The sequence below is a fragment of the Pelodiscus sinensis genome, chromosome 3 (assembly GCF_052426305.1).
Source record: "Pelodiscus sinensis isolate ZL-2025 chromosome 3, ASM5242630v1, whole genome shotgun sequence".
NCBI lineage: Eukaryota > Metazoa > Chordata > Testudines > Trionychidae > Pelodiscus > Pelodiscus sinensis.
Window position 1 is genome coordinate 195,937,486 of NC_143054.1, and position 15,230 is coordinate 195,952,715.

Consider the following 15,230-nt stretch of genomic DNA (forward strand, 5'->3'; position numbering starts at 1 on the left):
CCATGCCAGTGTAGACGCAGCCGTAGTGTAGACCTAGCCGAAGAGTCCAGCTTTCTTTCCATCTCAGTACTCTGGGCCTCTGAAGAGTCAAGGATCCCTGCAGGATGGGGCAGTAACTCCCACCCGGACCCAGATCCTGGGGCAGGGAGGAACCATAGAGCACTAGAACTGGAAGGGACCACGAGAGGTCAAGTCCAGTCCCCTGCCCTCATGGGGGATGGATGCTCCCTTGAAAGCTGCAATGGGACTTCAAGCAAAGAGCTAAAATCGGGTCGCAGATACCCCAGGGAGTGAACTCACCCTCCGACATACCCCGGAGATTATTTCGTCCGCCTCGCACAGGCATCAACCACACAACTGCACGTCTATGTTCAAAGCAGCCCCTGTTGAGTGGTCAACAGCTGCCTTGGAGGCGGCGGCTGTTCTGCATTTCCCCACGCAGCTGGGGAGGGAAGGAAGGAGGAATAGGCTCAGGTGAGTAAATAAATACAGCTTTGCACAATGAGGAAGTTAAAGCAGGATACATTATTTTATAGTCTCAAGATGCTAGCAAGGAAGCCTTTGGCAAGCCCTTTTAGTGCTGGTGCATTTCCAGCTCTCTCCACTGGATTGATTCTTTTACTTCCAACCATGCAGGTCTCAAAGGAGGTACTTTTAGGCCTCCTCTTGCAATGAGGGAGGCTCTATGGAGATTTGGGGGGGTTGCCCCGGTGGGTTTTGTTGTGGGATAGGGGCTGCGGACCCCACATGAGTTACACACGAAGCAGCATCCTGCCCAGTCCAGCCCCTCGGTGTTTCTTTTCTCACATGGGAGCCTGTCTTACAAACCTTGTGTTTTAATATGGCAAAGATCTGGAGCAATCCTGGAACACAGGGGCTGTGTCTAGACTGCACCCCTTTTGCGGAAAAGGGATGCAGATTAGACACAGCGCGATTGCAAATGAAGCGGGGATTTAAATCTCCCTCGCTTCATTTGCATGAACATGGCGGCCGCTTTTTTCCGGCTCGGGGCTTTGCTGGCAAAAAGCGCCAGTCTAGACGGGGATCTTTCAGAAAATAAAGCCTTTTCCGGAAGATCCCTTATTCCTCTTAAAATCAGGAATAAGGGATCTTTCGGAAACGGCTTTATTTTCCGAAAGATCCCCGTCTAGACTGGTGCTTTTTGCCGGCAAAGCCCCGAGCCGGAAGAAAGCGGCCGCCATGTTCATGCAAATGAAGCGAGGGAGATTTAAATCCCCGCTTCATTTGCAATCGCGCTGTGTCTAATCTGCATCCCTTTTCCGCAAAAGGGATGCAGTCTAGACACAGCCAGGGTGTAAAATGAGACCTGCCTGGGGCAAGGGCCTAGCTCTATTAATCTCTCTGGCCACGGTTTGGCCACTATAGAAATACATTCATAAAACAAATAATTGCTAATAAAACTTAGCATAAACTTTAACACAAGCAACGTTGGTAGGATGCAAATGCCTGTTTTAGTCAGAGACAGGCAGATCCATTACCTACAAGGCTATAATCCTACAGGCACAATGCACAGGAGTTGAAAGGATACATCCTATTGCACTTAACTTCCCTGGTTTGTCCTTTGACGCTCCTGTAGCCAGTCAGTGCTTAGGGTTGCCATGTGAAATGTCCGGTATTTCCTGTTTCCCTCAGACTGAGAGACTGAAGCCTGGCAGGGACAATTTCCCCCTGCCACATCTGGAAGGGGCAGGGGAGTAAGAAGTGAGGGACCATTTAAAGGTGCAGCGCCCCCCCCCTTTTTTTTTTTTTCCTCAGTAACTTTGGTCTCCGCCCCCCCTTTTTTTTGCTCAAGAGAATTTTTTCACGGTGTTTTTTTTGGGGGGGGAGGGGATGTTCAGTATTTTGTGTGACTCCATCTGGCAACCCTATCAGTGCTCCCTGCCCCTTATGGATTAGTGCCATTTCCATGCTTGCTGGTTGGCTGCTCCATCTGCTCTCTGGCTCCTGGGCTATGTCTAGACTGCAGGCTTCTTTCGAAAGCATCTTTCGAAAGAGCCTCTTTCAAAAGATCGCGTCTAGACTGCAGGCGGATCTTTCGAAAGAGAAATCCGCTTTTTCGAAAGAGAGCACCCAGCGAGTCTGGATGCTCTCTTTCAAAGAACGCCTTCTTTCGAAAGAGGAACTTTCGAAAGAAGGCGTTCTTCCTCGTGAAACAAGGTTTACCGCCATCGAAAGAAAAGCCGCGTTCTTTCGAAATAATTTCGAAAGAACGCGGCTTGAGTCTGGACGCAGGGGAAGTTTTTTCGGGAAAAGGCTACTTTTCCCGAAAAAACCCCTGAGTCTGGACACGGCCCTGGTGTGTTTTGCAAGGGGTTGATGGGTTTTGGTTTAAGAAGTGGCTGTTCCACAAGGGCAGTAGAAACTCCTACCAGCTGCTGTTAAGGGTGGCCTAGCTCTCCAACCTGGCTCTTGCTCCTCTGTTCCAGGCCTGCATTTGTTCCCTTGGACACATGGGAATTTGGGCCTGGCCTTGCACGTGAGGTCGACGCGAGTGAGTGGGGGTAAGACAGAGCCCTGGATTGGCACAGTCGGAGCCCAACTTTCCACGTTGCTCAGGCCCCCACCATGCTGGAAGGGAGGGGGCGTGGCTACTGCACTGCAAGGGAGGGGGGCGTGGCCACTGCACTGTAACTGACCGAGGAGCCTAACTGGCAATCCCTCAAGAACCCGCCCCGCCTGCAGCTGCCACAGCTGGCTGGAAACTGTGCCTGATGTTCTGAAGTGCCGAGCACACACTGCAGTCCAGCCCTGGAGGGCGAATGACAATAGGGATGGGCTACTTTGTTCCCTGAAAACAGCCCCTTTCTGTGGGTAGGCACCAGCACGGCTCCTGCACTAGCTGCCTGGATGGGTTTGATTTCTATTGCGCGCACTGCACAACGTTTATACTACAGAAGCGTTCCTAGCAGATGCGCTTCCACCTGGGAACCCACAGCCACTTTTCCTGCCAGACCCCGCGGGGGACTCTCTCGGTGGGGAAGTATCTCCGGGGGGAGCCGTGTCGGTCTGTATCTGTAAAAACACAGAGCCCTGTGGCACTTAGAGACCAACAGCTTTATTAGGGCATCAGCTGTCGTGGGCAAAGACCCCCCCTTCGCCCGATGCATTCTCAGTGGAGAAACTTGCAGGCTCGAAGGCCCTAGCCCGGCAGCTGATGCACCAGCCTCCCACGGGGCCGCTTCCCACGGCGAGCGGCGGTGATGTCACAGGGAAAGGGGTTCCAGAAGCTGGCAGCAGTTGAAGTCCTCCAGAGCATTTCCAGCCCAGACCATGGTGGGGAAGGAGGCATAGGCACCAGCCTGACGTTTGGGTGTGATCCCGCCAGGCAGGCCTGGGAACCGCCCACTGTTGCTGCTTCCCCCTAGAGGCCTCCAAAGCCCCAGGTCTGTGAGAAGATACAGAAGTGGCCCCAGTCTCCTTGGCTTGCTTTCTCCACCATCCCCTTTCTGCAGGTGGCTTATCTCCCTCCTACCAGCTGGGCAGGGGGAGGGGACTGATGGACTGGGAAAAACAACTGCCGTGGGTGTGTTGGTTCTGCCGTGGGACATGGGCGAGGCTAGGACTCTGCCATCTTCTCTGCCGCTCCTTCGATGTTGCACTTGCCTGCGCGAGGCGGGAATCGGTACCAGTTTATCAGCCGCCGTGTGCAGCTCCGCTGATGTTACCCGCCTCTCAGCCTCTTCTCGGGAGGGGGTGGTGTAAATGCATAAGCCCTGTCTACACCGCTGGTGGCGGCAATGCTACTGCATCGTGGCTGGGAAAGAGGTGTTTGTTTTCCTAGGGTAGATACATTAGGCTGTGTCTTGATGGAAGCCAAAAGTCTCAAACGTGGCCCTGCGTGGGCTGCCTTGATCTCAGAGATCTGCCGCGCCGGACGCGTGGGCAATAAGCTATTACCACTTGGCTCTCACGCGAGGTGTAAACGAGAGTCTTTTTTTAATGGGCTCGATTCTAGAACATGACGTTTATGCAAGACAAAGATGGCACGGGAACCAGGGAGTCTTATCCCAGAGGGGTATGAGGCGTTCTTCATGCTCCGCTGGTACCCAAACGAGGAGCACGCAGGTGTCTCTGCGCGATGCAGCGTTAGCATCCAACTCTCTAACCTAGGTTCCTGATTTAAATGTAGCCGTGTTAGTCTGGTGTAGCTGAAACAAAATACAGGACTATGTAGCACTTTAAAGACTAACAAGATGGTTTATTAGGTGATGAGCTTTCGTGGGCCAGACCCACTTCCTCAGATCAAACAGTGGAAGAAAATAGTCACAATCATATATACCAAAGGATACAATTTAAAAAAAAAAGTGAACACACATGAAAAGGACAAATCACATTTCAGAATCTCCTCCCCCTGCATTCACCTTCTGTTGTGAAATGTGATTTGTCCTTTTCATATGTGTTCACTTTTTTTTTTTAATTGTATCCTTTGGTATATATGGTTGTGACTATTTTTTTCCACTATTTGATCTGAAGAAGTGGGTCTGGCCCATGAAAGCTCATCAGCTAATAAACCATCTTGTTAGTCTTTAAAGTGCTACATAGTCCTGTATTTTGTTCCTAATTTAGTTATTGCTGATGTTACTAACCCTCAGCAGCCAAAGCTGGAGGCAGGGGGAGGGAGCTGAGTTGTGTGGCACGGCGGGGGGGAGAGATCTTTGGGATGAAGAGGAGGGAGGGACGGTTAGGTGAAAGACACTCTCCCAAGGGCGATTTCCGCATTGGCCTTTGTTCTTTGCCTCCCGTTCATCACCCCGACTGCTGCTGCTGTGACAGATCATGGAGACCAGAACCCCAAAGTTCGAAGTGTTTGTGTCTGAGCCGATGGGCGATAAGGACGTCACCGCTGTGGATGGCGTGAACGACGAGCTTGGACTAAAATTAGCTGCAAAGGGTTTTGACAAGGTAACCATCTTTTCCTCCCACCCTCTTCCCAACCACGGAGCAGATCTGCCAGGATCTTTTAAGAACCTCATCTTCTGGTGACTTTGCTCTGGGAACAGTTTTTCTTCTCCTAAAGTCACCCTACATTGATCGAATGTGTTCAAAGGGGCAAGGCCAAATCTCTTCCCTCTTCAAACGAACGCACCTTGACAATTCTTTACGGTTCAACCAGAAACATTCAGACCAGGCCTCAGGTTTTTAAATCCCTTTCTCGCCCCACCCCCCCCCCGCCCCTCCCCCGTCTCTCTCCCCCAGTTGTGGCTTTTTTTCCACAAAGTCTGCAAGGACTGGTTGGAAGGTGAGACTATGGAATTAAATATAGAAATATATCATGCATTCATTGTAATAAAACTGGCGGCAGCAAAGCTAAAGAAAGCGGAGCTGTTAAGTTTCTAGTGGAGGCTTGGAAAATTCCGTTAATGCCTCTGCTTTCTTGCTACCTTCCTTACCTGCCAATGAACCATCCACCCCGAAGGGAAAAAATGATGCCGCTGCTAGGCCGGTTAACCTTTCGTACGGGGCGGTTGAAAGGAAGCGAACAGAAGGGACGTGGGAAGAGATTGGTGTAGATTTCAAGGAGAGCAAACTCTGTTCCACCTGCCTGCGCTGGGGAGGAGTTTGGTGTCACAAATCACCAGTAGCATTTCCACAAAGCAAGTGAAGTAGTGAGCAGAGAACAGACTCTATGGTCACTGCACACATGGGCGTCGCTCCTCCTTGAACCCGGGCATTGCCGTGGTAACCGTGGCACGGCACAGGAAGCAAGTCAGACAGCAACAGGGTCCCCCATCTTATTTTGTTAAACGGTCGGCACCAGGGGTGTGAGATCTGCGGCTGATCTAGGGTCTTGGGCACTTCCTCCTGCCCACTCCGTTTCCTATGGGAGTATTAATAGGACAACTAGGGTGTGTCTAAACTACATGGCTCCATCGATGGAGCCATGTAGATTAGGCTGATCGGCAAAGGGAAATGAAGCCGCGATTTAAATAATCGTCGCTTCATTTAAATTTACATGGCTGCCGCGTTGGGCCGACAAACAGCTGTTTGTCGGCTCAGCGCGCTAGTCTGGACGCTCCCGTGCCGACCTGAAAGCCCTTTATCGACCTCCCCGTTTTGCCTCGTAGGATGAGGTTTACCGGAGAGGTCAATAAAGGGCTTTCATGTCGGCAGGGGAGCATCCAGACTAGCGCGCTGAGCCGACAAACAGCTGATCAGCTGTTTGTCGGCTCAACGCGGCAGCCATGTAAATTTAAATGAAGCCGCGATTATTTAAATCGCGGCTTCATTTCCCTTTGCCAAAAAAACAAATCTACATGGCTCCGTCGACGGAGCCATGTAGTTTAGACGTACCCTTAGAGAAGTTGTGAGCAAACGCCGCTGCTGACTCTTTCAGCAGGCCGTGACTGGCAAGGCAGGTCACCCGTTAGGCCCAACACCCCTGAGCCTGTCCTGGCTCTGTACAGTCGCTAAAAATCCAAGTTGCAACCCAAAACTGACAGCGTGAATTGAAGCGGGGGTCGAATGGTTCACACCCTGCGAAAAGTTGGGACAGCCTGGTGATAGGGTGGTGTTAACCTGCACCCACCTCCTGTCATAAAAGCAGCCATGCGAGGAGGCCTGTTGCACACAGCTGCACGGCCCGCAGGAGGCGGGCGGACACGCCCACGGCGCAGGGAAACGAAAAGGCAGGTGTGAAAAGCGGATCCTGCCCCCCCCCCTTGTGCCAGAGTAAACCCAACCTCTGGGCCAGTCTCCCTGTCCTCTTGCAGCTACTCCTTCTGGGGGGCTGTGCCATGCTAAAAACCGGGCGGAGCGCCTCCCCCTGGCAGAGCACAGCCAGTGACGCGCTCGCAGGACGCTAATCGGTGATTGTCCGGTAAAGCTTAGATAGAAAGTGGCCCCGAGTTTCAGCTACTCCATGGTATGGAGCAGGGGTGGGGAACCGAAGGCGCAGGGGCAGGATGTGTGCCTGGATCCAGCCCCCAAGCTTTGGGATCTGCCCCCCAGCACTGGGGAGCCCACGCTGATGCTCCAGCTCCATGCCCCCCCCAGTGTTCCTTATGGGGCTGGAGCACCAGCTCCCTGCTGTGGGGGGAGGAACCCCAAACCTCGCGGGCTGGAGTCAGGCTGGTGCCGTAAAGTGCCGCCTGGAGGCTTTTCCCCCACAAAATCGACTAGCCCCCCCCAGGCGCTGCATGTGAGGGGAATGTGGGGGAGGGTCTTTCTGCTTCTCAGTCGGGGGCAGAGAGGGGGGTTGTTGTGGTTTGCGTCTCACTGTTGTGCTGCCCCCGACTGAGTTTCCTGTGGGTCAGCGACCCCTGACCCATAACAGGTTCCCGGCTGGAGTCCAAGGGGCAGGCGGGTGGGGGAGGGCAGCGCTAACTGGTCCTGTTCCTTTCCCCCGCCTAGGCCTACGTCCTTCTGGGCCAGTTCCTCCTGCTGAAGAAGGACTACGCCGTTTTCCAGAGGTGGCTGAAAGGGGCGTACGGAGCCAGCCCGGGCCAGGCTCAGCAGTGCGCCGCCTGCCTGAGGGAGTGGTGCTACGCCTTCCTCTAGGCCGCCGGCCGCGAAGCCCTCGCGGGGCGTGGGCCAGGTCTCTTCCGAGGGCTGCAATAAAGTCGCTCCTGCCTCGAAGGGCCCAGCCTCCGTGCCTTATTAATGGCCTCGATTGCCCCGGAGACAGTCGGACGTTCGCTGGTGGGCGACTGAGCACCCCCTCCGGCGTCACGCAGAGTCGGCCCCCCCCCCTCCACAGGCAAACCTGGTGCTTCTCACGCGCAGGCGAGCTGCGGACCCAGCCCAGCCGCAGCGAGGGAGAAGCGCCGGTGTTCTCCCTTGAACCCCGCGGCGTCAGGGGGGCCACCCATAGACTGGACGGTTAGCCGGGGGGTTGCTGAATCAGAGCCCAAGGGAGGAAAGCCGGTTTTGTAGCTAAGGCACCCGGCTGGGACCCAGTAGACGTGAGTTCTATTCCCAGCTCTGACAGGCTCTCTCGGGCCACTCGCTCAAATCTGCCTCCTGCAGGATGCACAGAGCGTGAATTTTTTCCCCCAGGTGATGCTGAGAATTCGCTGCTCCCCCGGCTTCAGTGGGAGCAGCGGCTCCTCTGTAAATACGGCCCAGGACCTCCCTGTGGCTGCACTGGCTCTGCGGGCCCTGACGTCTTGCTCTGTGCACGCAGGGCAGCCAGTGCCCGACCTCTGCTGAGGCTGCGTTCGTGCCGATACTCGGACCGCAAGATGGGATCTTCCCAGAGACACGGTAGCCCCCTGGCCCCGAGTCGCAGCCGCCCTGCTGCTGCTGCGACATACAGTCCCTCAGCACAGCACTGCCCTGGGCCTGCGCTAGGCCTGTCCCAGGCCTGGGCACATCTGACTTGAACAGGCTGCTCCAGCTCGCTCTGGTGCTGGGAAGCTGCTCTAATCTAGAACAGCCTTGGCTGACGCTGGCTGTGCCCAGAATTTAGGAGGGCCAGAGGTGTCCGAAAGCTCCGCTGAGTCTGGGAGAGGGAAGAAAAGTCCCCGTCCCCTCCACTCCGCTAAGATTCTTGGGTTCTCTTCCCCCTTTTTGCCTGTCAGGGGCTTACCCCCACTTCTGTCATCTCAGGGGCTCAGTCTCTCTCCAGTGACCTAGCCTGCCGACCTGCCGGGGCAGGATCCTTCAGATGCTTCGCTTCCGGGTGCAAAGTCTCGCTTGCCTTGGAGTCACTCCCCTGGCTGTGTCTATGAAGTTCCCTGTTTGTGCTGCCTGGGAGCGCAGTCCAGAGGTTCTTCCTTGACCTGTAAAAGGGCGGGCTCAGCTTTTCTCTTATCGGCCGGCCCTGCAAACTCAGCCAGAGCTGGGAGCTGAGCAGGACGACTTCCTGCGGGTGGTGAGGTGTGAGAACCGAGTCCGTGACACCTGGGCTGCCCACTGCAGCCCGGGAGGCTGGCACAGGGGTTCTAGACGAGAAACCAAATAGTTCTGTCCCGTTAGGAATATGCCCCATCCCGAGGCAGTGTGGCCCAATAGCCACAGTCTGTAACACAGCCCTAGGGTTCAGAACAGCACAGCCTAGTGGCTAGAATCAGTACAAGTCAATAACATAGCCCTGGGGTGCAGGACAGCACAGTCTAGTGGCTAGAATCACAGAATTTGGGGCAGTAGCCCTGATGGGGGGCAGGGCGGGCACACACTACTCCACTGGACCCCAACCCAGGGCCTTATCAGTGGGACAGTGATCCACCACTTGCTCAGTGGGGAATCTGACTGCAAAACACTGGGCTTGCGCAGGTTGGAGATGCCACTCTGGCGTGAGGGTGATCCCTGTAGTTTCTGGGTCATCAGGCTCCACAGCGCCAGTCTCCTCCTGCAGTTCTGCCAGGTGTGGAGGCTCAACGCAGACTCCTGGGTCTCTGGCTCCTGTCGTCTGCGCTTCTAGCCAGCCTAGCTCTGGAGCTCCTCCAGTAGGTCCTTCCCCTCCAGCACCTTGTCCAGATTGAGCTGAGCTGCTCCCTTTTATACTGCCCCAGCCCTTGGAGCATACCCAGTGCGGTTGGGGGGGCGGGACTTCCCCACCCACATGGCATTAATTCCTCCTGGCCCAGCGCAGGGTAAGCACATCCTGTCACAAGTTCAGATGGTGATGCCCAAGAAACACCAGATCCCGGCTCATTCCTGGGAAGATGAAGGCGCTTGGACTTGCTCACAGGAGTAAAAAGCCTGGAAAATATTATTTTTGTCACTGAAGCCAGCAGCTGGGGCTCTGACTAGCTGCAAGGAGCAGATCAGCTGAGACTGAAGGTGCTATTTATGTCGGTGCCCGACTTTCAGGGTCACGTTCCACTTAAAGTGTCGGGGCGAATTCCACGTCTCTCTTCCCTTCCTCTGAGGACCCTCTGCCCCAACACAGAGGCCAGCACCTTCTACTGCATATCTCCCGAGGCTGCTGAAGAGATACACACGTGGCTTAACGGCAGACGTCAACTTGTTCCAACCTCGAGGATAATAAACTGATAAAGTAATAGCCAAAGTGGATTTGTCAAGACCAGATCATGTCACGCCAGCCTTATTTTCCTCTTTTGACAGGAGAACTGGTCTAGAGGATGCAGGGGTTGTGTGGGGGGGGAGAGCGGTAGATGCGATCCAGCTGCACATTCATAAGGCTTTTGGCAGAGTCCCATGTGACGTTTTCATGCGCACACAAAGCAAATGTGGCCTTGAGGAGATTACTGTAAGGTGGACGCAGAACTGGCTGTAAGACCAGTGTCAAACAATCGTGATCAGTGGGTTTGCCGGGGGGATGCATTTGCGGGGGTCCTGCAGAGGCCTGTTTTGAGTCTAGTATTTTACTCGTGGCTTGGGTCGCGGAGTGGAGTGTATGCTCCTAAAATCTGCAGCTGAGCTGAGTGTAGAACAGAGCAGGCTGGGGGGGAGGAGATCTGGATAACAGTCTTCAAATATATTCAGGGCTGTTATAAAAGTGATCAACTGCTCTCTATGTCTACCAGGGGGAAGACAAGCAGCCGGGTTTCAGGCCCTTTGGAGGACAGGATTCAAATTCAAATGTTGGAAACATGGGAGAGCTGGCCTGAACTCAGCCAGCTGAACTGCAGCAGCAGACAAGTGCAAAGGACTGATGCAAACGCAAATACACAAATGCGCAGCTACAAAAGGGGGAATAACCGGCTCGGGAGGATTTGGGGGAGCTAGTAGAGCACAAACTGATCAGGTGTCAGCAGTAGGATGCTAGGGCTAGTCAGGCGTGACGGGGTGGATCAACCCCGCATTGGGGATGCGAGGGTTAACCTGGCTCATAGGGCCAAGGAGGCCCCACCCCCACAGCACTACTGGGCATGCTCCAGCTGGAGGCCAGCTATAAAGGCCTGTGGAGCTTACTCAGTCTGGGCTGACAGCTGCCACGGAAGGAGGCGCAGCTGCCGGCAGGGCCGGCTTTAGACCGATTCGTCTGATTCCCCTGAATCGGGCCTTGCACCTAAAAGGGCCCTAAACCTGGAAGTGTACTGGGCACGCTAGTGTGCCAGGCGCACTGCAGGAGTGGGTGTTGGCCCCGGAGGAGGAGTGCGGCGGCTCCTGTGCACTGCGGGAGGCGGAGTTGGTCCCCAGGTTATATGCGTTTTTACAAACCCCACACTCCCTCCGCGGGGTATGCTCGGGTGCAGGGTATACAATATTTTTTAAACTCATCTGGTGAGTTCCTGCTCAGCCTCCAGCCTCTGGGCGGGAAGTGCTCATCCCTCAATTCCTGTGGGGGATGAGCGCTCCTCCACCCGGAGACTGGAGACTGGTGGCTGCGCAGGAACTGGGGTGGTGAGTGCCCGCAGGAACCAGGGGGAATTAAGCTGGCTAATTCCCCCCCCTCCCTTCCTCCTCAGCACTGTAAATTAGTGAATATACCCCACAGCACAGTTTGAAAGAAAAGTCTTGTATACTCTGTGGGTTATACTCGTGCGCGGGGTATACAAGATTTTTTTTACTCAATTCGGAAAAACCGCGGGGTATAGTCGCTAAAATATGGTACTTCGAATGACTCTGAAGAGTCGTTATTTGAAAATAGCAGCAGCGGAGTGTCCACACTCCCGCTATTTTAAAATAACAATTTTGAAACATGCGTTATTCCCGAGGATAGCAAGAGCACAGATTTCAAAATAAGAGGTTATTTTGAAATAACTCCCCAGCGTAGACCAGGGCTAAGAGCCCAGGAAGCAGTGGAAGTGTGGGTGATGCTGCTAGACAATATTGACCTCCCATGGCCAGGCAAATTCTTTGGTTTGGCACCGGTCAGGTCCCGAGGGTGCTGGGCTAGCGCGGTTCAACCTGTACTTCGGCCTCTGGGCCTGGCCAAAACATGCAAATGCGGAAGTGGCCAGAAATGAAAAACAATGACAGAAAAATGGTACTTTAACCTCAGGACATTTAGGCTTCCGTTGGGTGAACCGTGGGGGGTGATTTTTAAAGGACGGAGAGGAAGTGGTTTCACTGTATTTGAACTGGTGTTCTCCACTTCCCCATTCGTCTGTTGTGTTTCTCTTTATGGGTGTGTCTAGACTACATGGCTCCGCCAACGGAGCCATGTAAAGTAGTTTACCCGACATAATCAATGAAGCGGGGATTTAAATAATCCCCGCTTCATTAAAATAAAAATGGCTGCCGCGCTGTGCCGAAGATCAGCTGATCCAGCACAGTGCAGCAGTCTAGACGTGGATCGGCTGTAAGGCCGAAGAGCCAAAAGATTTGGAACTCCCGGCACTGTAATGCCGACCCACGGTGACTTTGGGTGTATGATCGCCCTGGCAAAAGGGAACATTTTTTGGCAACTGACAAATTCCTTTAAAACCACAGCAGAATGAATAAGGGAAGGGAGGGGAGAGAAGAAAAAAGAAATGAGGTCATCTTGACATCTCTCAGGGAACCCCAGGACACGCCACGACTGAGGCTGAATAGCTCGTGGGCAGTGGCCTTTTACGCTTACATACTCCCTGGAAACAAAAAGCCAATAATCTAATGAAGGCAAACAATGCGGCCAATAGATCTAGCTGTGTGCAGGCAGGGCTGAGGGCCTGGTGGGAGGGCTAATAAATCCTCATGCCCAAGGAAAAGCATTTCTCAGTGAAACGCAGGTTGCAGTCTGTTATTGTTCCCCGCACAATGACTCGCGGAAACAATCGCTGCGTGACAGGTACACAGGCCTGCAACTTATTTTGCAAGCTATCACCCACCAGGGTGCTACAGCCCCTCTTTTCAAGCTCTGAACTGACAACAACTGGATTACAGTAGCACACACGTGTGTATTCCAGTGTCTGCTCCTCCCATTCTCTGCCCTTCCCAATATTCTGCAGCCCCCAAAATGTAAATAAATAAAAATGGGGGGAAAACACTTGCAAATCATCTATATTCTGCATCAAATATTTATTAAAAACGGAAATCTATTTCTACAGCTTAGAAGTAACCTGTGACTCTTGTAAAGAATACTATAGGAGGCAGAATTGTTAATGAGAGTCTGCTGGGAATTCTTCAACACGCAGTTTTCTTGGGACCAGGCTAAAACGGCTGGCCAAAACCAGGGCACTTCCCGAATCGGGGGGATATGGGTTCAAGTCCATGCTTTGTAGTAGTATAGTGATATGTAGCAGAATGCAGGTGGCTAAGTCATTTAGAGAGTGTCCTTTCTGGTTAAAGTGGCAAGAAACTGTTTTCTCTTTGTGATCTTGTCTGATATCTGTGTAGTAGGCACTTAAAGCGAGGCCTTCATAGAATCGTAGAGCACTAGAACTGGAAGGGACCTTGAGAAATCATTGAGTCCAGTCCCCTGCCCTCATGGCAGGACCAAGCACCATCTAGGATGTCTGTTTAACCTGCTCTTGAATATCTCCAGAGATGGAGATTTCACAACACCCCTAGGCAACTTATTCCAGTGTTTAACATCCCAGGGGAGTGCACTAACCACACGGCAATAAAGCGAAGCCCTCCTAGGCTATACAAACCATTAGGTATCCACCAGGCCAGAGAAAAAGACAGAGACTGATTCTACAGCCTGCTTCTGAAGGCACTTTTAAGACCCGGGGTCCAGTCTCTCCCTCAGAGAATTAATTTGAACTTGCATCTCCCTCATCCCAGTGAGTGCCGGAAATGCTGGGATACTGGTTATTTTTTCCCCCTGAAAATATAATGAATTTAGAAATTTTTTCAGACACCAGAAATGCTGATTTCCAGCTGGCCCTCCTGTCAGCTCCAGTCAGGGCCTCAAAATCACAAGACTGGCTTTAAAAGCATGAAAATAATCCATGTTGGCATCTTTTTAGAGCCACTTTCCCAAGATTTCCTCTGCAGCCAGGAAAGCTAGAAACTACCGGTTTTAATGGAAAGCAGGAAAGCTCGCACATTCACAGGACTCCAGAAGCTGAGGCCTTAAGTAAAATTGCACATATCGGCCTCATGACATAATTGAAATAAGCTGGCCATCGAGGGACGATCTTGTGGTTAAGGGACAGTGCTCGTACTCAGAAGGACCAGGTTCAAGTCTCGTGTCTCCTGAGCCTGGAGTTAAGGAGGTTAAAATGCGGTTGTCAGGCTAATCGTATCGTCGATTTGTATTGACGATGCGATTAGTCGATAGAACCGCTCTGCAGAGCCGCAGGGGGGATTGCTCCAGAAGCCGGCTGGAGTTGGGATTGAACAGTCCTGGCTCATGCCAGCTCCAGGAGCCACCCATGCTCTGCATTTTAAGTGTAGTAAGAGCCGCCGGGCGCAGAGGTGCAGCGATCAGTGCGAGCCGGGACTGCTGGGTGCCAGCTCACACTGAGTCTAGCAGCCCCTGTTCGCGGCGGACAGCCCTGTCTGTGGCAGCAGCAGCCCCTGTCTGGGGCGGGGGCAGCGATACCCCCCTGTTGCCTCTGATAGAGGCATCGGGGGGAGCAGGAGGCACCCTGGAGACGGTGCTGGGGGGAACCGGCTTTTACTTTTACCAGATAAATTTGCTCCCCTCACCGCTTGTACCAACTGGCAAACACCACGTGCATTTTGATTTTATGTGCCTGAGTGAAATATTTATCTGGATAGAGCCAGGCCTGCCTGCACAGCCACCTGTATGCCTAATTGTAGACTCACCCATGGAACCCTCAACTGGTTTAAAAATAGACTCCTGTGGAGGAGATAAAGGCACTCAATGGGCAGACAATCCCCCCGCACAACTACTAACTCAGATGTCTGCTGAGCACTGGCTCTGAATATTCCTGGTGTGCCCAGCAAATATTCCTGGCTCCAAATATTCCTGGTGCGCCTACCACAGCTCCAGCCAGACAAGATCTTAAAGAACCAGTGTCCGAAAGAGCTGCAAGTGCTCTCCTCCATCACCCACCCACTATGCACGTGCGGAAAAAAATTGTGTGCACAAATCATATGTTTCCACACACAAAATGGATCAGCAGCTTTGTATCCACAGTGACTATACAGCTTCATACAGACACCTGTGCCCCGTATATGTGCACCGATGTTCCCTGTAAGCTGAGCGCTTGCTCAGCCACTCAGGAGAGATTGCAAAGCCGCCCAGCTGATTAACATAAAAACATAAGAACGGCCATATTGGGTCAGACCAAAGGTCCATCTAGCTCAGTACCCTGTCTGCCGACAGTGGTCAATGCCAGGTGCCCCAGAGGGAGTGAATCAAACAGGTAACGATCAAGCGATCTCTCGCCTGCCATCCATCTCCACCCTCCGACAAACAGAGGCTAGGGACACCATTCCTTATCCATCCTGGCTAATAGCCATTA

At 53.1% G+C, this 15,230-nt stretch overlaps 1 protein-coding gene across 2 annotated transcripts; it reads left to right on the forward strand.

Annotated features, from left to right (window-relative positions):
- Positions 1 to 3,266: 3,266 nt before the first annotated feature.
- On the forward strand, positions 3,267 to 7,596 carry BANF2 (BANF family member 2). 2 transcript variants are annotated; one of them, XM_075925750.2, is made up of 3 exons: positions 3,267 to 3,404; positions 4,795 to 4,923; positions 7,372 to 7,596. In XM_075925750.2, exons 2-3 carry the CDS (start codon positions 4,798 to 4,800, stop codon positions 7,516 to 7,518), a joined length of 273 nt encoding a protein of 90 aa, XP_075781865.1. In that variant the 5' UTR covers positions 3,267 to 3,404; positions 4,795 to 4,797; the 3' UTR covers positions 7,519 to 7,596. The 2 variants fall into 2 exon arrangements, with proteins under 2 accessions (XP_075781865.1, XP_075781866.1); XM_075925751.2 differs by having other exon boundaries at positions 3,334 to 3,473.
- Positions 7,597 to 15,230: the final 7,634 nt, after the last annotated feature.

What these genes read in the sequence shown, in the direction of transcription:
- BANF2 (XM_075925750.2), top strand. Translation starts at nt 4,798, where the DNA reads ATGGAGACCAGAACCCCAAAGTTCGAAGTGTTTGTGTCTGAGCCGATG. An exon ending in CTGCAAAGGGTTTTGACAAG is followed by an intron (nt 4,924 to 7,371) that starts GTAACCATCTTT and finishes TCCCCCGCCTAG; the next exon opens with GCCTACGTCCTTCTGGGCCA.